Source organism: Pan paniscus, chromosome 3 (assembly GCF_029289425.2).
Source record: "Pan paniscus chromosome 3, NHGRI_mPanPan1-v2.0_pri, whole genome shotgun sequence".
NCBI lineage: Eukaryota > Metazoa > Chordata > Mammalia > Primates > Hominidae > Pan > Pan paniscus.
In genome coordinates this window covers 40,409,284-40,434,170 of record NC_073252.2, presented here as the reverse complement: position 1 = coordinate 40,434,170, position 24,887 = coordinate 40,409,284, and the positions used below count along the sequence as shown (strand labels likewise).

The window sequence follows — 24,887 nt, the reverse complement described above, 5'->3', positions numbered from 1 at the left end:
AGTTGGGATTACAGGCGCCCACCACCATGGCTGGCTAATTTTTTTTTTTTTTTTTTTTGAGACAGAGTCTCGCTCTGTCGTCAGGCTGGAGTGCCGTGGCGCAATCTCAGCTCACTGCAACCTCTGCCTCCTGGGTTCAAGTGATTCTCCTGCCTCAGTCTCCCAAGTAGCCAGGACTACAGGCACCTGCCACCATGCCCTGCTAATTTTTGTATTTTTGTAGAGATGGGGTTTCACCATGTTGGCCAGGATGGCCTCGATCTCTTGATCTCGTGATACAGCCGCCTCGGCCTCCCAAAGTGCTGGGATTACAGGCGTGAGCCACCGTGCCAGGCCCAGTTTTTGTATTTTTAATAGAGATGGGGTTTCACCATGTTATCCAGGCTGTTCTTGAACTCCTAGCCTCAGGTGATCCACCCCCCTTGGCCTCCCAAAGTGCTGGGATTACAAGCATGAGCCACCACACCCAGCCTCAGTGTCTTATCAACAGGAAGAGAATATCTACCTTGTGAATTGTTATGAGCATTAAATGAGATGACGTACCTAAAGTACCTACCAGGGGTGCTGGAACCAGCAGGCATTCCAATGTATTTTGTTGCTATTATCATTATCCCTAAGTATCGTTTTAGTCATCTTACTCTAGCTAACAATGTTACAAGTGGTGTTTATGTCTGTGCCAATTTTTCATCCTATGACCCACTTTTTAACAAGTTTTAGGATATTCTAATCTGATCTGGAATATTCAGCCTATGTCTCTGCATTGGGATCTACCAAAAACATAATAACAACACCATTTGAACAATAGTTTACAAATATAAAACACTTCCACAATCTTTTTTTTTTTTTGAGACGGAGTCCTGCTGTGTCACCCAGGCTGGAGTAATGGCATGATCTTGGCTCACTGCAACCTCTGCCTCCCAATTCCTGCCTCAGCCTCCTGAGTAGCTGGGATTACAGGTGCCTGCCACCACGCCCGGCTAATTTTTGTAGAGACAGGGTTTTGCCATGTTGGCCAGGCTGGTCTCTAACTTCTGACTTCAGGTGATCTGCCCGCCTTGGCCTCCCAAAGTGCTGGGATTACAGGCGTGAGCCAACAAGCCCGGCCCACAATCATTATTGTACCAATATTTATATAGTATCCTAGGAATTCATATCTCTGCTTTAACAAAGGGAAACTAAGGCTGAAAGATACACAACCCAGATTTTCTGACCCCAGAATACATCACGATTGTCTGGTCTCTCCACTCCCTCATCATGGCTTTTTATCTACCATTAGTATTGAGTTCCAGGTCAGGATGCATTTTAGAATCTACCAAAAAGCTAATGTAGACTTCAGGTTTAATCAAGAACTTTTTATGAACTCATAGCTCAAATAATTTTCAGAGCTTATCTTTTCTTGTGAAAACCTGCTTGACATCTTAGCCATTGATTATGTTTCTTTGCTTTATCTGGACAGATACAGTTTCACGAAAAGTAAGTTCCTACTATTGAGTTGTACTGACCCCACTCAACTTGTAAGCATTTCTTTCTCAGCACTGGGGCCGAGCACTCACAGAGCCCTGTCCCCTCTGTCATGTCATAACTCTACAGATGCACCAAAGTGAGTCTTTTCATCACATTTCATTCTGGGTAAAGGGCCCCTCCTAAGTACGAAATCCTTGAAAGAAAAGAGCCAAACTCTCCTCTTCCCTGTCACTCCCTTGTTCAAAGGAAATACCTGAAACCTGAGGGGTGGAAAAGTGAGATAAGAAAAAGAGAATATTGGCCAGGCACGGTGGCCCACGCCTGTAATCTCAACACTTTGGGAGACTGAGGCGGGTGGAGCACCTGAGGTCAGGAGTTCAAGACCAGCCTGACCAACATGGTGAAACTCCATTTCTACTAAAAATACAAAATTAGCCAGGCGTAGTGGAACATGCCTGTAATCTCAGCTACTTGGGAGGCTGAGGCAGGAGAATCACTTGAACCCAGAAAGCAGAGGTTGCAGTGAGCCGAGATTGCACCATTGCACTCCAGCCTGGGCGACAAGAGCAAAACTCCATCTCCAAAAAACAAAACAAACAAACAAACAAAAAAATGAAGAGAAAGAGAATATTGGCTGGGCACAGTGGCTCACACCTGTAATCTTAGCACTCTGGGAGGCCAAGGTGGGAAGATCGCTTGAGCCCAGGAGTTCAAGACCAGCCTGGGCAACGTAGTGAGACCCTGTCTCTATAATAACTTTTAAAATTAGCCAAGTTTGGTGGTGTGCACCCATGGTCCCAGCTACTTGGGAGGCTGAGGTGGGAGGATCACTTGAGCTCCAGAAGTTGAGGCTGCAGTGAGCCATGATCACACCACTATACTCCACTGTGGGTGTCAGAGCAAAACCCTGTCTCAAAAAAAGTTTTTTAATAAAAAAAGAAAAAGAGAATATTTACCAAGTTTTTTATAACATTAAATAATGGTGTATTTCATCTCTGCCAATTTATATGCAATCAGCCTTTGGAATTATGCTTTAAATACCAAGGATTGGAATGGAGACCTTTGCAAATGATGGTGTTGTGTGACATAGGTGGGTCCCATTCTCATTGCCAGAAAGACAAGGGCAGGACAAAGGTCAGACCTGGAATATTTTATTTAAAAATATATTTTTCCAGCTACTCGGGAGACTGAGGCAGGAGAATGGCGTGAACCCGGGAGGCAGAGCTTGCAGTGAGCGGAGATCGCACCACTGCACTCCAGCCTGGGTAACAGAGAGAGACTCCGTCTCAAAAAAATAAAAAAATCTAAAAATTAAAAAATAAAAATAAAAATATATTTTTTAAAATACAGGCTACTTGACTGGCAGGGGTGGAGCTGCAAGCTACATGAGGTCGGATGTGGCAAAGCCATTCAGTCAAGCTGCTCTGGGAGGAAGTGGGGCAGGGTGGTTTTGAGCAGACCCACTTGAGACTCCTGGGGCAGCCACTCACCTGCTGCATGGGCTTGGCCTTGTCACATCAACATGCTGAGCCTCAGTTTCCTCATGTAAGATGGGACTCAGTATAATGTGGGCCTACACACATGTGGCAAAAGAATGCTTCACTCGGTGGCCAGCACAGCACATCTGAAGCACTGAACAAACTTAATCAGGATGCTTCTAGCTTTCTTGTCACTCACTGCACTGGATTCTGCTGCCCGGTTAACCAGTCAGTGTAAAGTAAGACAGAATAGAATTGCTATGGATGGAATGTTTGTGTCCCCACAAATCTCAAAATGTTGAGGCCTAATCCCCAGTGTGATGGTATTTGGAGGTGAGGACTTTGCGAGGTATTAGATCATGAGGGTTGAGCCCTCATGAATGGGATTATTATCCTTAGAAGAAGAAACACCAGAAAGATGATCTCTTGCTCTACCATGTGAGAACACAGCAAGAAGACAGCCATTGCAAACCAGGCAGAGGGGTCTCACCAGAACCCAACCATGCTGTCCCTTGCCTTGGAGTTCCCAGCCTCCAGAACTGTGAGAGATAAATTTCTGTTATTGAAGTCCCCTAGTCTATGGTTTTCCACTATAGCAGCCCAGGCTGACAGAGACAAGAATGAACTACCCGACCATGAAAATTAACTCTTTAATGTCATCAAGAACATATTTAATGCTGCTACTTGGAATAGTTAAGAATCGATATGCAATAGTCTACAAAAAGGTACCACAAATTTTGAAGTATAAGAAACCTGTGTCTGCATCTAGGCAGGCAAAAGTAAGTATGTGCTTATGTAGATCACACAACACACGGATTCTACCCATATGACCTATTTTTCTTCTTACCCCTACAAGGCTGCTGAGGGTCTGCTTGCTTTCTATAACCACTGTGTGGCACAGAAGCCCAATTACTGTCTTTCTCTCCATTTCAGTTTAACACAACTTTACCTCCATTGCCTTCCCTGTGCTGAGCCCTGGGGACACTGAGGAGACCAGGAGGCAGTGCTACCTTCAAGAACAGCAGTCTAGCAGGAAGACAGACACTAATCGGCTCCATTTCTGCCAGATTCTGCCACTGGAAAGGGTTTACACATAGATTCCTGGTCTCAGGTGTGAGAGTTCCCAGACGGAGCTGTTAAGCTTGGCTCCCGCCAACAGGTGGAGGTCTCACCTGTGTGTCTTTGCCCAGGTGACAGCAAAGCCATTTGAGTGTGCCCTCTCTGGCCTTCCCTTCCTGCTCTGCTGCCACCGTGGAACCACCTCCTCTTCCCTCACTTAGGATCATGTACGGTGGCCCTTCCCACTTTCAGATACCCACCCCCATCTCTCTTCAACAAGAGAGAAAGAAAAGCCTGGGGGACAGCCCACTGCAGTGAATAGAAATTCCTTCCCACTGACATGTTAAATACCTCTCACCGCAAAGGCTGGCCCTGAACACCCGCATCCGTGCTTTAAGACTCTGTGTGTTGAGGGAGAAGAAAAGAATCCCAGGGATATCAGAGGATATGAGATCCCTTCCCCTCCCCTGCCCGGTCATCTTTCAAGCCCCCCAACCCTGAGCTGAGAACTAGAAACACGGGCTCTCCAATCAAGGGAGGCAGGTGACTTAGAGGTGAGTACAAGCCACGGCCTGGAGAGCTGAGAAGTCTGAGTGAAGGCAGCTGTGTCAGCCCCAGGGAACCGAGGCAATCCTCCCACCAGAGATCAAGACCCCGGTCCCAGGCCTTTTACTGGCTGTGGATAGGAGGAGAGAGAGAAGGAGAAAGCAATGTGTGAATGAACACACATTTGGTTTTTGATACTGATTATAGCTATAAGGAATTGACCACACAAGGGAACAGAGAAACTGGTTTGGCTATGTCAACATAATTCTAATCAAAGTCATTTATGCCAGCCACCTTACCTTTTGTGTGTAATAGTCACGTTACCCCATAACAATGATGTACCTTCATAAAGGTGGTTCAGAGTGTTTCTAAGTTTTGATTAGGGCAGTAATTGATTGATCTATCTAGGTGCCAGCCTTTGCAATTTCTTTCTTTTTTTTCTTTTCTTTTTTTTTTTTTTTTTGAGATGGAGTCTCCCTCTGTTGCCCAGGCTGGAGTGCAGTGGCGCGATCTCGGCTCACTGCAACCTCCGCCTCCCGGGTTCGAGCAATTCTTTTGCCTCAGCCTCTTGAGTAGCTAGAACTACAGGCATGTGCCACCACACCCAGCTAATTTTTAGCTAATATTTAGAAGAGACGGGGTTTCACCATGTTGGCCAGGCTGGTCTTGAACTCCTGACCTCGTGATCCACCCGTCTCAGCCTCCCAAAGTGCTGGGATTATAGGCGTGAGCCACCATGCCCTGCCCAACCCAGCCTTTGCAATTTCTACCTTAAGTTATGTAGTCCTCTATTCTCCACTTTAACAGATGAGCAACACCATTGCTTTTAAACTATTCGATAGAATGGGGTTTGAGTTGTGTGTGTGAGAGCAGGTTGTGTGCGAGTATGTGTGTGTCTATTCATTCAGTATTGCCCCTGATAACTTTCTGTTCTCTGAGCAGCTGCTATATAGCTTTCTTTTTCCTGTGCTTGGAATTTGATTTTTCTTTTTTGAAGGCTGTAAATTCTACCTTTTTTCCCTTACATACACATATATATGTAGATATCCCCCCAATAATCCTAACTAGACCTTACGATTCATAAATTATGTTGCCACAACAGCTCGGTTTAGACAAATTTATAACAAATTTGTGAAATTAACAGAACTTTGAGACCCCTGTCTTTCACAGGACCTGCAGTCGCCTGGGAACCACCCTACCAGAAGTGAAAGTGACACTCTCTCGCTTCTGTTCCAAGTTCTGTTGCCATTGCTTGGAGCAGTCTGATTCTCTACCTGAAAGATGGTGTTTCAATCAATCTTGGTGAATGAGAGGAGAATATTTAGTGCATAACTGGAGTTGAGTGAAAGACAATATAGTAAATAAATGAATGATGTTTTATCATTTCAGAAAAATATAGTGATAACTTTAAAATCATTAGGCAGTATTAGGATATCTTATGGAACTGTGTTTTATATCCAACTGTGAATAACAGGTAAGTAGAAAACAAATTGCAAAGATTCATTTATGGTCATTTTTAAATTTGATTACCCATTTAAATCCAGCAGCCAAGTGGTTTCAACAGACTTTCTACTTGAGGTGAAAATAATAACACTACAAACATATGGCAGAGCTTCGTACAAGCATTTCACTCACAGAGGAGTTTGTGTTTTCGAGGATGTAGGAAAAGATTTTCCAAGTGTGAAAACTAAATATATACAAAAGCAATACATTTTGTTATTAGTTAAATAAAATGTGTCTTTAAATATGGAATTCTTTGAAAAACTCACTTCATCGTCCAAAATTATGGAGACTATTTCACTTTTTTAATCAAAGATGGAATATTCATTACAGTTCCCCAAGGGATTTTCTAACTGGCCTGGGCAAGGAGTTCACTTGTAGAGTGTAGTTAGTGAAAACATCCAGTGGCCAAGCCTCATCAATAACTGTATCCAAAAGGAGACGCTGCTTGGGGTGTACCCAGAGAAAACACCAAGCTTTCCTGGCTTCCCGGCCCTCCCTCTCCCCATTAGTCTTTGGGGTGCATACATAAGTGTTTGTGAAGTCTCTTGGGGTTTAGAAGATCTTGCACTCATTGATGGAGAAGAGCCTCCTTCTGTTTCGTCTCCTGGCCTGGTTGACGGCAGTTCGGACGGCGCACTCAAACACCTGCTGTACTCCCCGGTTGCTAAGGGCTGAGCACTCCAGGTAGCCCTTGGCTCTGACATCCTGGGCCAGTTTCTTCCCTTCCATGGCATTGACGCAGGAGGCCCTGTGGGGCCCCGTCTCCCGCTGGTCAGTCTGGGTGGCCACCACCAGCACAGGGGTACAGGGCAAGTTGCTCCTAATTTCACCAATCCACTTGTTCTTCAAGTTCAGGAATGAGTTATGGTTGGCCACAGAGTAGCACATCAGCACCACGTCTGCCTGCTGGTAGGACAGGGGCCGGATGCTTCTGAAGGCGTCATTGCCGGCTGTGTCCCAGAGGCCCAGGCTGATCTGGATGCCATCCATGAAGACGTCCACCCCTGTGTTCTCGTACACTGTGGGCTTGTAGGCCTCCGGGAAGGTCTCGGAGGTGAAGCGCACCAACAGAGAGGTTTTCCCCACAGCAGAGTCGCCCACCAACACGCACTTGATGGAACTCAGCATCTTCCCAGCCTGCTGGCCTACTCTCAAGTCCAGAATCCCAGGGAAAAGAGCCCTCAGTGGGCAGCTGCAGCACACGCCATTCAGCAAGGGGAATGCAAGCCAGGTAGGTCTGTGTCCTCAGGACCTCTGATGGCGATTTGCAGAATGTTACTTCTCCCTGCCCATCCAAGCACCGTCTGCTTTGAAAACCTCCAAAGCCTAGTCTTCAACTGGAACAGAAAGAGAAGGGGGAAAATGAAGTCTTTCTTTCTTTCTTGCCTTTTTTGAAGATAAGGGGCTTCCTCATTGGCAAACTGATTAAATGTGGGGTAATCTCAGTGTAGCCATCCAACCCCGCTTGTGCAATCCACTCTTCCCCTCACAGGGAGAGCTTAGATCTGTCTTCCCCCAACACACACACAAACACACACACACACACACACACACACACACACAAATGCCTCCCGGTCAAGAAGCAGAAGCTGACTTTATCTGTAAAATCACTCAAGCACTAAAAAACACAAGCAACTGCTCTGACTGCAACATGAAATAGACCTCAGTAGCAACCTGGTGTGTGAAGGAGAAGTTTCCAAACAGCTCTCTGTCGGCTTCTACTCCAAGAAGTGGCAAAGGCCCCGAGAGCGTTCTCCACGGCTTCAGTTTCTGATGGATCTAGCCACGTTGGAAACTGCAAGAAACAAGAACGTTATGAGCGACAGATACTATATGCATTTCTTTTTGTTTATTGACCAATCACACAGTCCTTGGTTTATGGGAATATGTGTTGTAATAGGGGAAAAGAAATTACTAGAACTCTAAAAATTTGCTGTGGTTTTTCCCTTGAGGTTTTTCCAAAAACTGGTAAGAGATGCAACAGACTGGCCTTAGAGTTATCTGCACCTGAAATCAGGCACTGTCACCTACACATGGCTTTGAGCACGCTGCTTGAACTCCACGCCTCAGCTTACACATCTGCAAGATTGTGATAAATTTAGGAACCACTTCTCAGAGATGCTGTGAGGATTAAGTTATTTCTTTCTTTTAACATTTTTGGTGGCCATCTGTGTATCCCGAACTCCGCTAGGCCCCTGGTTAAACAAAATAACTTGCTTGAAAGCAACCATATTCAGTGCCTGTCACTTAAACAGAGGACTGCATAAATGGGACAATCTGAATTTCATGAAAGGCCAAATAAATTCTCATTCAGTGCAGTGGGAAAGCTCCAGGCAATGAGCTCCGCCTTGGAGACAGTGTCGTGTCTGCTGTGGCACAATATCACAAGGCCAGCCCAGCTCCAGACGAAGGAAAAGTCTTTCAGACCAAAATTCAGAGTAAAGGTTATTCCTGCAACCTGGGCTTGTAACCTCCCCTCCCTGGCGATCTTCCTGACATGTGTCATGCAGGGCAATACAAAGCAAACCTACACGTCTGATTTAAACATAATTTTTAAGTCACTTCTCTAAATCCTGGCATTCCTTTCCAAAACATTTTTTTTTCTTTTTCTTTTTTCTGAGACGGGATCTCGCTCTGTCGCCCAGACTGGAGTGCAGTGGTGTCATCACAGCTCACTGCAGCCTGGACCTCCTGGGCTCAAGAGATCCTCCCACCTCAGCCTCCCGAGTAGCTGGGACTACATGTGTGTGCCACCACACTGGGCTAATTTCTTGCTTTTTTTGTAGAGACACAGTCTCACTATGTTGCCCAGGCTGGTCATGAACTCCTGGCCTCAGGGATCCTCCTGCCTCAGCCTCCCAAAGTGTCGGGATTACAGGTGTGAGCCACCGCGTCAGGCTGCCAAGACATTTTTATCCTCGTCAACCCACCGTCCCTGTTGTTTAATTATACCTAATAGCCTTTGCAAATGAGTTAGCCATATAAATAATTCACATGATACATATTCATGTTTTTAAACACATGTAAGCCAGGTGACCTTGGCCAAATTACTTAACCTCTCTGAACCTTGGTTTTCTCATAAAAATGAAAATAAGAAAAGGACTTTCCTCATGTGATCACTGTAAGGATTCAGAATGTGAAGAGTCTGATTTAGCACAAAACCTGGCATCTGGGAATTATAGGAAGCCATCGAGTTATCCATTTCACTACTATCTGAAATGCCAAATCCTGAATGTCCATAGCGGAGGGACCACTTTGCCAAATGTTTACCTGGACTCTTTCTCCAGACTCACACCAGGTTACTGTCACACACCGTGGTCATGGACCCCATTTGAGACTAGACCTTTGAGGAAGGACTCCTTGAGGGCTCCACAGGCTTTGGTTAAACTTTAGATCCTTAGACCAAGAGGCAACTTAAATATATGCATTTGTGACTTAGTCCAGAGCCAAGACCTCTTAAGACATTTCTACATTTTATTTTTTTAATTTAATGTAATTATCTTATTTTTTATAAATAGAGTGGGGGTCTCATTATATTGCTCAGGCTGGTCTCAAACTCCTGAGCTCATGCAATCCTCCCACCTCAGCCTCCCAAAGTGCTGGGATTACAGGCATGAGCTACTGCACCTGGCCTTAAGTTTTATTTGACCCCAGTGTAGCAGGGCCAGAATTAGGAAAAATGTGCATGCTTCGGGCATTTATTTATTTTAATTTTATTTTTTTGAAATGGAGTTTTGCTCTGTTGCCCAGGCTGGAGTGCAGTGGCTCGATCTCAGCTCACTGCAACCTCTGCCTCCTGGGTTCAAGCAATTCTCATGCCTCAGCCTCCCGAGCAGCTGGGACCACAGGCATGCACTATCACACCCAGCTAATTTTTGTATTTTTAGTAGAGACAGGGTTTCACCGTGTTGCCAAGGTTGGTCTTGAACTCCTGACCTCAAATCATCCACCCGCCTTGGCCTCCCAAAGTGCTGGGATTACAGGCGTGAGTCACCACACACAGCCACTGGCCACCTTTATTTATTTTTTGAGACAGAGTCTTGCTCTATCTCCCATGCTGGAGACAGAGTACAATGGTGGTTCACTGCAGCCTCCACCTCCCAAGTGATCTTCCCACCTCAGCCTCCCAAGTAGCTAGGACTATGAGCACTCACCACCATGATCAGCTAATTTTGTTTAGTTTGTGTAGAGACAAGGTCTCACTATGTTGCTGAGGCTGGTCCCGAACTCCTGGGCTCAAGTGATCTTCTCGCCTCAGCCTCCCAAAGTGTTGGAATTACAGGCATGAGTCACCACACCCAGCCCTTTTGGTTATTTAAATAAACTTTCCAATAAACTGACTGAGCTAAAGCCAAATTTCCTGAGTGAATATCTGCAAAAGGAAACTAATAAGGCATAATTGTTAAGGTCATAGGCTTTAAAGTCAGGTGGACCTGGCATTGAATCTGAGCTGCCCAACCGACTACCTGTGTGACGAACTTGGAAGATTTTCTTAACCTCCTTAAGCCTCAGTTTCCTCCTCTGTAAAATCAATGTAATAGTATTATATCTGTATCACAGGTTGTTGAGAGTATTAAGTGTGCTTAGAGCTGGGAGTGCAAAATTCTTTTTTTTTTTTCTTGAGACGGAGTCTCGCTCTGTTGCTCAGGCTGGAGTGCAGTGGTGTGATCTCAGCTCACTGCAACCTCCAACTCCCGGGTTCAAGTGATTCTCCTGCCTCCACCTCCCGAGTAGCTGGGATTACAGGCACCACCACCACGCCTGGCTAATTTTTGTATTTTTAGTGGAGATGGGGTTTCACCATGTTGGCCAGACTGCTCTCAAACTCCTGGGCTCAAGTGATCTGCCCACCTTGGCCTCCCAAAGTGCTGGGATTACAGGCGTGAGCCACTGTGCCTGGCCTAGAGTGCAAAATTCTTAGCAGGTGCATAATATAAACACATTGTATGTACATAGTAAACACACAGTAAGTAGTCCCTATTAATAACATTCTCAAATTACAATTACTAAATATAATGATAAACAGTTATTAACTCTAAGTAGGGAATTTAAAGTAGCACAAAAGAGGTTTCTCCAGCAAAGGGTGTTCTGTGTGTCTCATACCCAGACATGGCTACAAAAAGAGAAAGAAAGAGAGAGACTCCTGTCTAAGCTTTGCTACCTAGAGAGTCAGAAAGGAGAAAAAGTCTCTGTTCAATCAAGTGACCCTCATGTGCCAGCCAGTTCTGACCCCAAGTGGCCCATCAAGTCAGCTTTCAGGGCCTCAGTTTCCCAAACTGTAAAGCAGTTTCTGATAGTTTTATTAAAACTGAAGCCAAAGTAGGAACATTTATTACCTGCTGCAGTGAATACGAAAACAAACCACCGCATCATTGTGCGGCAGTAAAGATGGATGATAAGCCTTGAGGAGGGGAGGAGCCTTGGCAGATGCCTAAATATGGAGCTGTGGGAGGAGGGGAGGTAGGGGAGGAGCTGCAGTCCAAGGCAGAGCCATACCCTATAAGGACATGACAGATAATCTTCAGAATGGGTCACATGTGTCCAGGAGTGAGCTGCCGCGGGTTACATCATCAGCATGTGAGTCTGATGGGCTTGAATTCAGCGGAATTTCTCCTGAAGAAATTCTCCCTAAAAGGGCTTCTGGGTGAAAAAAAGTGAGTCTTCCGTGGTATTTCCCAAGTGGCTAACTGGCAAGAGTGGCCCAAGTATGTCTCTTCGTACGGAAGGGTTACGAGAGCGTCATGGGTGATGACACTGAGTGGCCCTCCAGGCCGTTCTTCTCAGGCCTTGGATCAGATAGAATTAATGAGCCTTCACCTCCAGAGCCTCCGGGGTCTCCATAATTTGATGCTCTTGCCCTTTTTCCTCTTTCTACCATTTTCATAGAAAAGGGTCCCTCAACAGGCCTCCAGGGTTCACACGCACAGAGACAGAGGAGGGAAGGGAGGCTTCACGTTGCAAAAGCAACAGAGTTGGGCCCTTCTGCCCACTCTGGCAAAGAGACCAAGACAGACACAAGTGAGGGATTAGGGGAAGAGACATCCTAACCCATTTCCTCCTCCGGAGAACTGAGGGCTGTTCAGTAGGAAATCCTGGTTTCCTTTTGGCCTCAATTCTAACGGCCATGCTAACAGACACCAATTCTCCACCTGACGCCCTCCACAGGCTCGCTCTGTGCCATCCTATTGGCTGGAAAGACCTGCTCTTCACCCAGCCCCCAACTCCCACTCCTTCTGGAAAGCCTTCCTTGACCACCAGTGCTCCCCAGCCCCTGCCAGATCAGATGCCCCTGCCAGATCAGATGCCCCCTGCTGTGTTCCCAAAATACCTCTATGTACATTTGACATGGAAACCACCACTCTGATGAAATGGCTCGTCTTCTCAGTTGTAAAATGGAATCAGATTTGCCCTGCCCTCTTCACTGGGAGCTCATACGGATCAGGTGGAAATGATAACAATACAGAAATAATTTCCGTTTGTACTTTTACAATACTTTGTACATTTGGAAATGCTCTCTTCTTGGTTTTGCGAGAAAGTCTTTTTAGAACAATACATCATAATATAGAGCTAAAGTGAAATTATGACTATTATTAACCGACTGTTATTATTGCAGGTTTGAAGTTAGCTGGGCTTTGGTGGAGGTAGCTTACTTCAAAATGCTGACGGAATCCTCAGCTGTCTTTTTTAAAAAATATGAGTCCGTCGCCAGTTGGGGATGACCTATCAACTACAGAGAATACATCTAAATGTCATCCTCCTCAAGGAGCTTCGGACAAAGGACCTGTGCTGGTAGCAGCTGATTCATTCACTAAGGAAATTGACTCCACCATGAATCTAACACAATTAAATGGCCAGGAAGTCACCATGCTCCTCAGCAACCCATCTCTAGCCAGCACCTTCAATAGCCCCTTTATAGCCTAGCAAGGACATCACAGCAAAAGCAGGCCTTTCTCAGGATGGGTGAGGCCATGGGGGCTCCCCAGCTGGGAAGTGGGGCTGAGTGCTTTGTTCTTTTTTTTTTTTGAGACGGAGTCTCACTCTGTCCCCCAGGCTTGTATGCAGTGGCACGATATTGGCTCACTGCCGCCTCCACCTCCCGGGTTCAAGTGATTCTCCTGCCTCAGTCCCCTGAGTAGCTGGGACTACAGGCATCCATCACCATGACCAGCTATTTTTTTGTATTTTTTAGTAGAGAAGGGGTTTTGCCATGTTGGCCAGGATGGTCTTGAACGCCTGACCTCAGGTGATCCACCCACCTCGGCCTCCCAAAGTGCTGGGATTACAGGCGTGAGCCACCATGCCCGGCCCAGTTCTTGATGTTTTAAAGGACATCTGTTGCTTCCTGATCTGGATGCTGGTTCCACAAGTGTGTGCAGTTTGTGAAAATCCACCAAGCTGTATACCCACGTGGTGTTCACTTTCCTGTATGTAGATAAAACTTCAATAAAAAGCATTTTTAAAAATAAGGTTACCATCTTTGTGGTGAACATCTTCTCAAGTGGCATTTTATCTTAAGTTTTACTTGCAAGAATTTATTTCACCAATCTGAATCCTATCTTAATAATTCCCCCTACTGTGTTGCTAATTGCTACAAATAATCACTAGATTTTCTCTCAAAACCACAGAAAGAAATCATTTTTAAGTCAGTGTACTTTCATGCATAGATCATCTCTGTTTGAAACAGACTTTGTTCTGAAAGTTTGTTTGCAAGATGCTGGTTTGCTTGGCCAGGCACAGTGGCTCACACTTGTAATGCCAGTGCTTTGGGAGGCTGATGTGGAAGGACCACTTGAGGCCAGGAGTTCAATGCCAGCCTGGGCAACATAGCAAGACCCTGTTTCTACAAAAAAAAAAAAAAAAAAAAAAAAAAAAAAAGATGCTGACTTGCAACTTTTAACATAAGTTCACCAGAATAAAAAATGTTAAGCAGTATTTATATTCCTAAGCCTGAAGCATATTAAACCCCTTTATAGTTGAATTAAAACAAAACATTGCCAAGTCCTGAAGCCTTTTATTATTTCAACATATTAAGCTCTGAAGCCTCTCTGAGCCGTGTGTCCTGCCCTCTGGTCCCCAACCACACCAGGACCGTGGTCCCCTTCCCCTCCTCTGGTCCAGCAACTCTGCCCTGACTGGTCTCTTCCACTCCCAGGAGCACAATCAAGGAATCGTTGCCTGAGGTCTAGAGTTCTTAGTCCGGTTCAATTTCAGAGTCAAATACAAGACTAGCCAGCTAGGCAACTGCCCAGAGCACCCTTAGAAACTCATCTCAAAACTAAAGTGATGGGGAAATGCATTTCCTACTTCTTTTCTCAAGATAGTTGGAATAGCCTGAAAAACTGCTTGGAGTTGAGGGTGCAACCCCAAGAGGTGTGCTCAGGGAAGGACACGTGGTCTCTGAACTTCTTTTAGGGAATGTGGATCTTGTTTACCAAAGGACTCGTGTTTTCTCAGTTGGGTATCCATGTTTGGGGCCTGAACTGAACTGTTCTAGGAAAAAGAGAGCAAAAAGGCAAATCATGCCTATCTAATCATTCTATAATGTCATGATGCTATAAAGTAAGGTTGTCAAACTATGGCCCATGCATGGCTGAATCCAGCCCGCCACCTGGTTTTGTAGGGCCATAAATTGAGAATGGTTTTTACATTTTTATTTTATTTTATTTTTTATTTTATTTTATATTTATTTTATTTTATTTTATTTATTTTTTTATTTGAGAGGGAGTCTTACTCTGTCGCCCAGGCTGGAGTGCAGTGGCATGATCCCGGCTCACTGCAACCTCTGCCTCCCAAGTTCAAGCGATTCTCCTGCCTCAGCCTCCCAAGTAGCTGGGATTACAGGTGGTTTTTACATTTTTTAATGGTTGAAAAAAATCCAAAGGAGGAAAATATTTTATGACATGTGAAAATTATACGAAATTCAAGTTTCAGGTTTCACAAATAGCATTTTATTGGAACACAGTCATGCCCATTCATTGACATGTTGCCTATGACTGCTTTCTCACTGCAACATAAAGTTGCAACCAAGCCTAAAATATTTTCAATTTGGTCTTTACACAAAAAAGTTTGCCAACCCCTACTAGACAGAAAGGTAGTTCAGAGTAAGAAGGGGCACGTAGACCTGGGGTCAGGCAGGCTTGGGTTTGGCTCCAATGTCTGCCACTTAAATGTGTGACCTTGGGGCAATTACTTAACCTCTCTGAGCTTCGGTTCCTTTGACAACAAAGTCAAATATGCATAGTGTCTACAGCACGGACTCTGGAACCATACTGCCTTTCAGCCCCACTGGCTATGTGATCTCATAAAGGTCACTTAACTTCTCTAAGCCCCTCTTCCCTAATTGTAAATAGGCAATAATAATGGTACCTACCTGGTGTGAGTTGCTTGATGGTATTATTTTTAATAATAAAAATAAAAATAAAATAATGATACCTACCTTACAAGGTGGCTGTACAGAATTAAATGGGTAGTGCATGTAAACCACATTGAATAGTGCCTGGCACAGAGTGAGTACCGTAGAAGTATTTACCATTATTATAATTTACCTTGAGGGGTTGTCGTAAGATGGTTCTGAGCTAGTGAATGTCATGAGCCTAAAACAGTGCCTGGAACAAAACAGGTACTAGCAAATAGTAGCTGCTATGATGATGATGATATGAACCAGTACTACAGACACACAGGAGAGGGAGCATTAATTCTCGAGATGGGAGAAAGGAGTGGTGATTTGGGAGCCCCACATTTAAAAGGTGACAGCTGATCTGTAGGATGAGTAAGATTTTGATAAGCAACAGAGAAGAAAGGCTTTGGGGGTGGGGAGAAGCATGTGCAAAGGCCCGGGGGCATGAAAATACATGTTTGATTTGGGGAAGTAGAAGAAGTTCAGGGAGGTTGCATTGTGGGCTGCTCAGTGGGGAGCAGGAAGTGGCCGGTGGAGGGATTATGGGAGATGAGCCTGTGATTTTATACAATCCAAGGTTGCCTTCTGCTCATCAGCAGCCAAAGCACACTATTAGCTCCAGCTGACTCCAGTTAAAATCGGTTAACAGCCAATTAAAATCCCTGGGTCTTTAGCACATAAAATGTTACTAGTCAGGCACAGTGGCTCCTGCCTATAATCCCAGCACTTTGGGAAGCCAAGGCAGGAGGATCACCTGAACCCAGGAGTTCAAGACCAGCCTGGGCAACATGATGAGACCCCCCCACCCCCAACCTCCGGTGCCTCACCACCAAGTCTACATTAAAAAAAAAAATTAGCCAGGCATGGTGGAGCATGCCTATAGTCCCAGCTACTTGGGAGGCTGAGGCAGGAGGATTACTTGAGCCCAGGAAGCTGAAGCTGCAGTAAGCCATTATCACACCACTGCACTCCAGCCTGGGCAACAAAGTGAGACCCTGTCTCAAAAAATAAAAAAACTGTTACCAATCCATTCTCTTTTAACTTAAATGTTACTAACCTCTTTGAGCACCTACTCTGTGTCAGGCATTGAAGCCAAGTTAAAGAAAACACAGCTTCTGCCTTCAAAAAAACTTACAGTCTAATGGCAACACCAGACATAAACTTCAGCAAGGAACTGAGGGAGGAACAAATAAAGTGCCAACAAAGGGAAAAAGGTGCTACCTGCAACTAGCAGGAATCAAGGAAGGCTTTGTGGAGGCCATGATATTAGAACATGACCCTTAAAACCACTGAGCTTGAGATGCACAGAGAAGAAAGAGAAACATGAGCAATGAAGGAAAAACCTAGGGCACCTAGAAGGGTGAGAGGCAGCTCAGTTGGGCTAAAAGGCGGAGCCCAGAATGGGAGATCAAGCTGGGCTGTAGGAAGCTCATTCTTGTGGCAGGTTAGGCTGGATTGCAGGTGGGAAAGACCAAAGAGGCAAGTGGGAGGCTCCTGCCATTGGGATCAAGGATCACTTTATCCAGAGCAGATGCTGTGAGACAAGAAAGAGGGAGAGAAGCCCCAGCAACATCCACGAGGTGGAACTGACACGCAGGCCTGAAACAAGGTGATTCTGAGGCTGTAGGCCTGGGGGCCTGGGAGAAGCTGCTGGCAAACATAGGCAGCACCAGAGGAGAGAGACAGATCTGTGAGATCCATGAAGAGGTGGGTGTTTCCCACTGGGGGGCCTGCTGAAGAGACAGAGCGCTTTCAGGAGAGCCACAGGCTGCCGTCGTATGACAAGGCTATCGTTTACTGAATGAAGGGGAAGAGAAGTGGGGTAGCCAGGGTCATCTTCCTCTCCCATGAGCTTTGACATGAAATCTTTAGCTAGAAACATGTTCTCTTCTATGTTATGTATAGCAAAAAAAAAAAAAAAATCACCTAAGAATAGGTGGGTCTTGCACAAACCAATTTGCTCCTATATTGAAATCCATTAACATAACATCGTACGGGTCTATTCACGGACACAGGAAAAGGCTTCCTAAGCTAAATGGGTGGAAAGCAGGTTTCAAAATGGCAGGTTTCAAAATGGCCTGTACAGGAGATTCCAGAGCTGTGAAAATGTCTAGAGTGGTGCCCACTGGCTTGTCTCTGGGTCCTGGGGTTGTATGTGATTCCCATTTTCTTCTCCTTGCTTAAGTGCATTTAAAAATGTGTCCACGATACGCATGTGCTATTTGCGCAGTTTTGAAGAAGTGCTTCCTGTATGTTGTTTTGTCTTTTTAATGTGGTCTCAGAAGGGAACAAAAAGGCTGGGCTGGTCCCTTGAAGCTACAGAAAATTTCTGTGAATCCCTATCAGTGACTCTGAAAATTTTTCTAGGTCTACACTGCTGAATTCGTTTACAATTCCTAGAAGCACTAACTCCAACTTCTGATTCCCTTTTAAAGGTCTGTTTCATTCTCTCCTCCTTGCAAAGGAAATGAGCAAAGCTGAATAATTCTGCCTCCTGAATCACAGCTGTTCATAGCTATCCTCAGCCCCAAGCCACCTCTTCTTTCTTCTTACTCATAAGAGTTTTAAAAGTCCAGGCTGACAGCCAGGCGCGGTGGCTCACGTCTGTAATCCCAGCACTTTGGGAGGCTAAGGGGGGTGGATCACTTTTAGTAGAGATGGGGTTTTGCCATGTTGCGGATAGTCTTGAACTAGCCGCAACATGGCGAAACCCCATCTCTACTAAAAACACAGACAAAAAAAATTAGCTGGGCCTGGTGGCCTGTGCCTGTAGTCCCAGCTATTCGGGAGGCTGGGTCAGGAAAATCGCTTGAACCTGGGAGGCAGAGGCTGCAGTGAGCTGAGATCACACTACTGCACTCCATCCTGGACAACAGAGGGAGGCCTGGACTCAAAAAAGTCCAGGCCGGGTGCCATGACTCACACCTGTAATCACAGCACTCTGGGAGGCCAAGGCAGGTGGATCACTTGAGGTCAGGAATTCTAGACCAGCCTGGCCAACATGGCGAAACCCCGTTTCTACTAAAAATACAAAAATTAGCCCGTCATGGTGGTTAATAATCCCAGCTACTCAGGAGGCTGTGGCAGGAGAATCGCTTGAACTTAGGAGGCAGAGGTCGCAGTGAGGGGGGATCGTGCCACTGCACTCCAGCCTGGATGGCAGAGTGAGACTCTGTCTCAAAAAAAAAAGAAGTCCTTTTTATATTCTTTTAGATATTCAAATAAATATGAATATGGCCTGGGTATTAGATGACATTTAAGAACTATTGCTAATTTTGTTAGGTGATAACTGTATTGTCAGGCCCTTATTTATCAATCAATTTGTCAATTGTATTTTAAGGCCCTTATCTGATAGAGATGTTGATGTATTGATGAGGAAAATCAATAAGATGTCAGGGATTTATTTTATATTATTCCAGAAAACAAGCAAAAACAATGGATCAAGTAAGATTGGAAAAGTGTTAAGAACTATTGAGGTTGAGTGGTGGGTATACAGGGGTATATTAGCCTATTCTCTCCTCTTTGGTGTAGCTTCAAAACTTTTCGTGTTAAAAGTTTTAAAGGCTGGGGGCTTTTGTTTTCTTTCTTTCTTTTTTTTTTTTTTTTGAGATGGCGTTTCACTCTTGTTGCCCAGGCTGGAGTGCAATGGCGAGATCTCAACTCACTGCAACCTCCACCCCCAAGGTTCAAGCGATTCTCCTGCCTCAGCCTCCCGAGTAGCTCGGACTACAGCCATGCGCCACCATGCCAACTAATTTTGTACTTTTAGTAGAGACGGGGTTTCTCCATGTTGGTCAGGCTGGTTTCAAACTCCCGACCTCAGGTGATCCACCCTCCTCAGCCTCCCAAAGTGTTGGGATTACAGGTGTGAGCCACCGCGCCAGGTCCCAAGCTGTAGTTTTATTTTTACTCTCTGGTTATAGAGAAAATGCAGAAAAGCATCACCAAAAGAGAAAAGTATACTTTATGCTATAGTGACTTTTTCAAGTATTTGAAGGCATGTTCATGGAAGTGGCAAAAGGATGACAGCACAGAGGCTTACAGCCTGCCTCCTGGTGGAGGGATATGGAAGAGGAAAGCCACAGTCCTGGGTAAGGATTCCCAGACAAGTCAGGGAAGAAAACCTTGCGCTTCAATACAGACTCTACCTGCAACTCAGTAAGGCATCACTATCTATTCCTGGGAAGTAAGGGCCATCTCTAGAACATAAGCCAAAGGAGGCCAAAGGAGGCCCCTGAGATGACCCAAACTCAACTTTCTAACTGGTATCGTTACCTTCACTAACTTCCCTTGGCCCTCCCTGGGTAGAATTCTGCAGACTTAGCTCTTTGCAAAAGAACAAACGTCATAATGAAAATACCTTAAAAAGAAAAGAAACTCAAGAGTGAAAATGCATTACCCACACGAAACCAGATGAGAAGTCAAAGTACCTCTGAGAGTGAGGAAGACCCTCTGCCCTGGGGGTTCTTGTTGTCTGAAAAGGTGAGGGGGCTTTGGAGGTTTCTATCTTAGTATTTTGTGTTTTCCCCTTAGACGTAAACGTAGCCTTTGTCTGTGAAAATATGAAATCTGCCTGATGTCTGGATAGACCTCCACCAAGTCCAGGATACTTCCCAGCTGTAAAGCGCCATCTCTGACTAAGAAAACCATCACATCTCAAGGTTTCCCCCATCCCCAACCCCAGAACCACCAACCACCACCACCATCCAACACACATATTTAAGCCATTGGTGGTGGACAGCATTTCCTGCTTTTACTTGCTGGTCCAAACAGATTGAAGATGACCTCCCTATTCTAACTTCTCTCCTCATTTTTTCCAGACCATTTCTATATATCCTATTTTCTGATTATAAAAGTAGTACATACACATTATAGAACATTTCGAAAACACTGATCCAAAGAAGATAAAAATCAGTTACCACCTAGAACCAAAAGCTGTAAAATATTAGCATACATTTTTCTGGGGTTTTTTATTCAGTGCATCATTTTTTTCCAAAACTAAGAATACCATACTTTATATGCGGTTTGGCATCTTGTTTTTCTTAATTTAACATTTAGGTCTTAATTTAACATTCTATGTCAAGATTCTTGACATAGAAAATGGCAGCATAAAATTTCATTATGTAAATACAGCATCATTTATTTAACCAATTGCCTACTGTTGGATACTTTAATAATTCCTTATTTTCACTATAGCAACATTGAGTGAATATTTTTAATATAAATATATGATTATTTCTTTAGGATAAATAGATATGAGAGCAACTGCTGGAACAGAAGAGATAAAAAATTGAACCAATGTATATTCCATGTATGGGCCTATCACTGCATCTCTCTATCAACTCTCACTGGGTATAATATTTGCAAGTTTGATTTTTTTTCATTGGCATTTCATTTACAACTGGTGAAGATTAAAATTTGCTCATCTGTTTCTTGACAACATATATTTTTTCTTTTGTAAGTCATCGGTTTTACCTACTTTTCCAGCAAGACGGTCATTGTTTCTTAATGACTTTTAAAATCCTTTTAGAGATTAAGGATATTAATCTTTTCTGATTAAATGTGTTGCAAATATATATATATAGTGCCCAGGTATTCTGGGAATTCCCCAAATTCCTGGTACTCCCCCTTCACTGAGCAAAACCTAAACAGAATGTAAAGTAGCATGTTCCCTGCTGCGGAAAAAAAACTCAGCATGATGAGATGCCTGAAAGGTCATCTATTTCAACATACTCATTTCTCCCATGAGGAAACCAAGGACTTGAGAGAAGTGGTTAAGCTGCTGGGGGCCCACACGAGGCCCAGAAACTGAACCAGCTGAGTCAGCACACTTTCCATCTACACAGGATTTTTTCAGATACACATTATGCCTACATTGTATAGCCCATACTTAATTTCCTTAATATTTTAAGCACAATGCTCATATAGCTAGATAGACATGCCAAATTATTCACACAGTAGCAACCTTTATTTCTTTGCCTTTTTCCCACAGAAAGATTTTATTGTGTACTGATGGCTTTTTACTCAAAAGGTAGCTGTCAATGTTTTTTGTTTGTTTTTGTTTTTGTTTTTTGTTTGCTTGTTTTCAGAGTCTCACTGTCACCCAGGCTGGAGTGCAGTGGCAAGATCGGCTCACTGCAACCTCCACCTCTCAGGTTCAAGTGATTCTCATGTCTCAGCCTCCCGAGTAGCTGGAATTACAGGCATGCACCACCACACCCGGATAATTTTTGTATTTTTAGTAGAAACGGGATTTCGCCATGTTGGCCAGGCTGGTCTCGAACTCCTGACCTCAAGTGATCCACCTGCCTTGGCCTCCCAAAGTGCTGAGATTACAGGCGTGAGCCACCACACCCAGCCACAGCTCCCAGTTTTAATATAAAAATACTTTTTAAACACCTGTTCCCTTTCTCATCCACTTCCTTCGAGATGGATCATCTCTTTTTAGGAGAAATCATTAAGCTTTCCAGCATTCTCTAGAAGTAGGATAACCCCTTAACTTGCAGATTGCTTAAGCTATAAAAGAAGTCAAGGCATTTAATAATTTCTTCTGGATATGCAGCCCAGAGCACTGGAAGGAGTGAGGTGATTTAGTTTTAGTTTCAATGTGTAAGGCTGCCGATATGCAATTGTTTGCAAAGGGCCCATGTTGTGGAGTTGACAGTCACAGTTAGATATTTTTTTCTTTTTCTTTTTTTTTTTTTTTTTTTTTTTTTTGAGATGGAGTTTCACTCTTGTTACCCAGGCTGGAGTGCAATGGCGTGATCTCGGCTCACCACAACCTCCGCCTCCTGGGTTCATGCGATTCTCCTGCCTCAGCCTCCCAAGTAGCTGGAATAACAGGCATGCGCCACCACGCCCAGCTAATTTTGTATTTTTAGTAGAGATGGGGTTTCTCCATGTTGGTCAGGCTAGTCTTGAACTCCCAACCTCAGGTGATCCGCCCACCTCAGCCTCCCAAAGTGCTGGGATTACAGGCATGAGCGACCGCACCCAGACAGTCACAGTTAGATTTTCATCTCCCTTGCTGAGCAGCAGTATAACCTTGGGCAAGTCACATAACTACAACTGCAAAATGTGAATTAATCATGCATCATTTGCAGGATTTTTTTTTAAGGCAACTGAAAAGAATCTATCTCCCATGCCTAGATGAATGCCTGGCCCTTAGCAGATAAGGATAACAATAAACACATTTGCCAGACGCTGTTTTAAGTGCTTTATAAAAATTACCTCCTTTAATCATTACAACAAGACTGCATGTGGTCAGTATCATTTTTGTCTCATTTTACAGCTGGGGGAAGTAGGGCACAGAGAAGTGAAGTACCTTGCCCAAGATGACAAGCTAATGAGAAGAGATGCTGGGGTTCAGACTCTGGCAGTCCAGCCTCTGAGCCCATTCATAGGTCTCTACCTCCCCTCTCCCTACCTCTCTCTTAGTGGGAGCCTGCCTATCCTTCAAACCTTGATGAAACTGAGCAATCCTAAAACAATGGCAGAGGGTGAGGAAGAAAGGCCGGAAATACATTTTTCTGCTGGTGGGTGATTTCCTTCTTACTACAAGCCTGATTTCTTACAGCATTTTAAAGATTCTTCCTCAATCAGACACTCTCACACACCATTTGATGAGCACAAGACCACCATCTTTGTAGAGGGCACTTGAACAGAATCCAGCGGCGTCCTTAGTGTATTTGACACCCACAACTGATCATCTATCAACCTCTCTCCTCTAGGTGACAAAATTATTTTCCTAGCAATGCGTAAGAATCAGGAACAGACTGTTTATTTTTTATTCCTTCTTTAGCTTTAAAACAAATAAGTTACTTTTTTTTTTTTAATTGAACTTTAAAAAAATCATTCAGGTCAGGTGTACTGGCCGACATCTATAATCCCAGAACTTTGGAAGGCCGAGGCAGGAGGATTGCTCAAGTCCAGGAGTTTGAGACCAGCCTGGGAAACACAGCAAGATTAGCCGGGTGTGGTGGTGCATGCCTGTAATTCCAGCTACTTGGGAGGCTGAGATATGAGAATCACTTGAACCTGGGAGGTGGAGGTTGCAGTGAGCCGATTTCCCCAGTGCACTCCAGCCTAGGTGACAAAGTGAGACTCTGTCTGAAAACAAACAAACAAAAAACAAAAATGAACAAACATCTCTACCAGAAAGTTCTTTTAATTAGTTGGGCATGGTAGCATGTACCTGTAGCCTTAGCTACTCAGGAGGCTGAGACAGGGAATGGCTTGAGCCCAGGAGATCAAGGCTGCAGTGAGCCATGATCACAACACTGCACTCCAGCCTGGGTGACAAAGTGAGACCCTGTCTCTAAAAAATAATAACAATAATTCAGTAAAATATTTCATGTATGAATTAAAATTTGCACTTACCAATCAGCATTAATTATACTTTGTAGTTTGCATTCTCCTTTGTTGTTTCAAATTTAAATACAAAACTCTGAGAGAATAACGGAATTGAGGTCACTCGAGTTCTGTTCCGGGGTTTCTACAATCACTGTGCTATCATTGTTTATGTCTAATCTGCAGCTTAAACTCAGGACTATGCTGTGCCATAGAAGCTGAAGATGCAACTTGGCCCCAAAGCTCTAGTGAAAGCTGTACACACTATTAAGAACTTACTCTGACTTTTTCACTGCCAGCGCATGGTGATAATAAAAAACAGACCCACACTGGTTTTATTACTGTTTTAAAATTCTATATAAATGATATACCCCCTTACTTCCTGTACTTAGGGGGGACCCCTTGCACCACTCCATCCTTTAAGTCCTTGCCAGTATCTATTAAACTTTTAAATGCGGAGACCTTTTAATCCAGCAATTCCAATTCTTTCAACACGTTGTACTGATGTGTCTACACAACTAGTCAAGATATGCAAGAATTTCCATTGCTACATTATTCACGACAGCAAAAAAAGAACTGGAAAGATCTGAAAGGTCCATTAAGAAGCAGGGGTTAAATTAATTATGCCGTATCCATTCGATAGAATCCACTCAGCATTAGAAGGAATTAGGTCAGCCTGTTCATATTGCCCAGGAAGGGTATGATATACAGACATACGTTAGAGATATCACGGGTTCAGTTCCAGACCACTGCAATAAAGTGAATCTTGCAATAAAGTGAGTCACACAGTGTTTTTTGTTTCCTAGTGCACATAAAAGTTATGTTGGCCAGGAGCAGTGGCTCGAGCCTGTAATCCCAGCACTTTGGGAGGCCGAGGCAGGCAGATCACCTGAGGTCAAGAGTTCAAGACCAGCCTGACCGACATGGAGAAACCCTGTCTCTACTAAAAATACAAAATTAGCCAGGCATGGTGGCACATGCCTGTAATCCCAGCTACTTGGGAGGCTGAGGCAGGAGAATTGCTTGAACCCAGGAGGCAGAAGTTGCAGTGAGCCAAGATCGTGCCATTGCACTCCAGCCTGGGCAACAAG

At 44.4% G+C, this 24,887-nt stretch overlaps 1 protein-coding gene across 2 annotated transcripts in view; it reads right to left on the bottom strand.

Annotated features, from left to right (window-relative positions):
- Positions 1 to 3,578: 3,578 nt before the first annotated feature.
- RHOH (ras homolog family member H) overlaps positions 3,579 to 24,887 on the bottom strand; it is a 49,207-nt gene continuing 27,898 nt past the window's right edge. For both annotated transcript variants that reach the window (XM_055111289.2, XM_055111290.2), the window contains exons 2-3: positions 7,725 to 7,845; positions 3,579 to 7,387 (exon numbers count right to left, since the gene is read on the bottom strand). In XM_055111289.2, the coding sequence (XP_054967264.1) occupies positions 6,603 to 7,178 (576 nt within the window). In that variant the 5' untranslated portion in view covers positions 7,179 to 7,387; positions 7,725 to 7,845 and the 3' untranslated portion in view covers positions 3,579 to 6,602. The remainder of the gene's footprint in view (positions 7,388 to 7,724; positions 7,846 to 24,887) is intronic.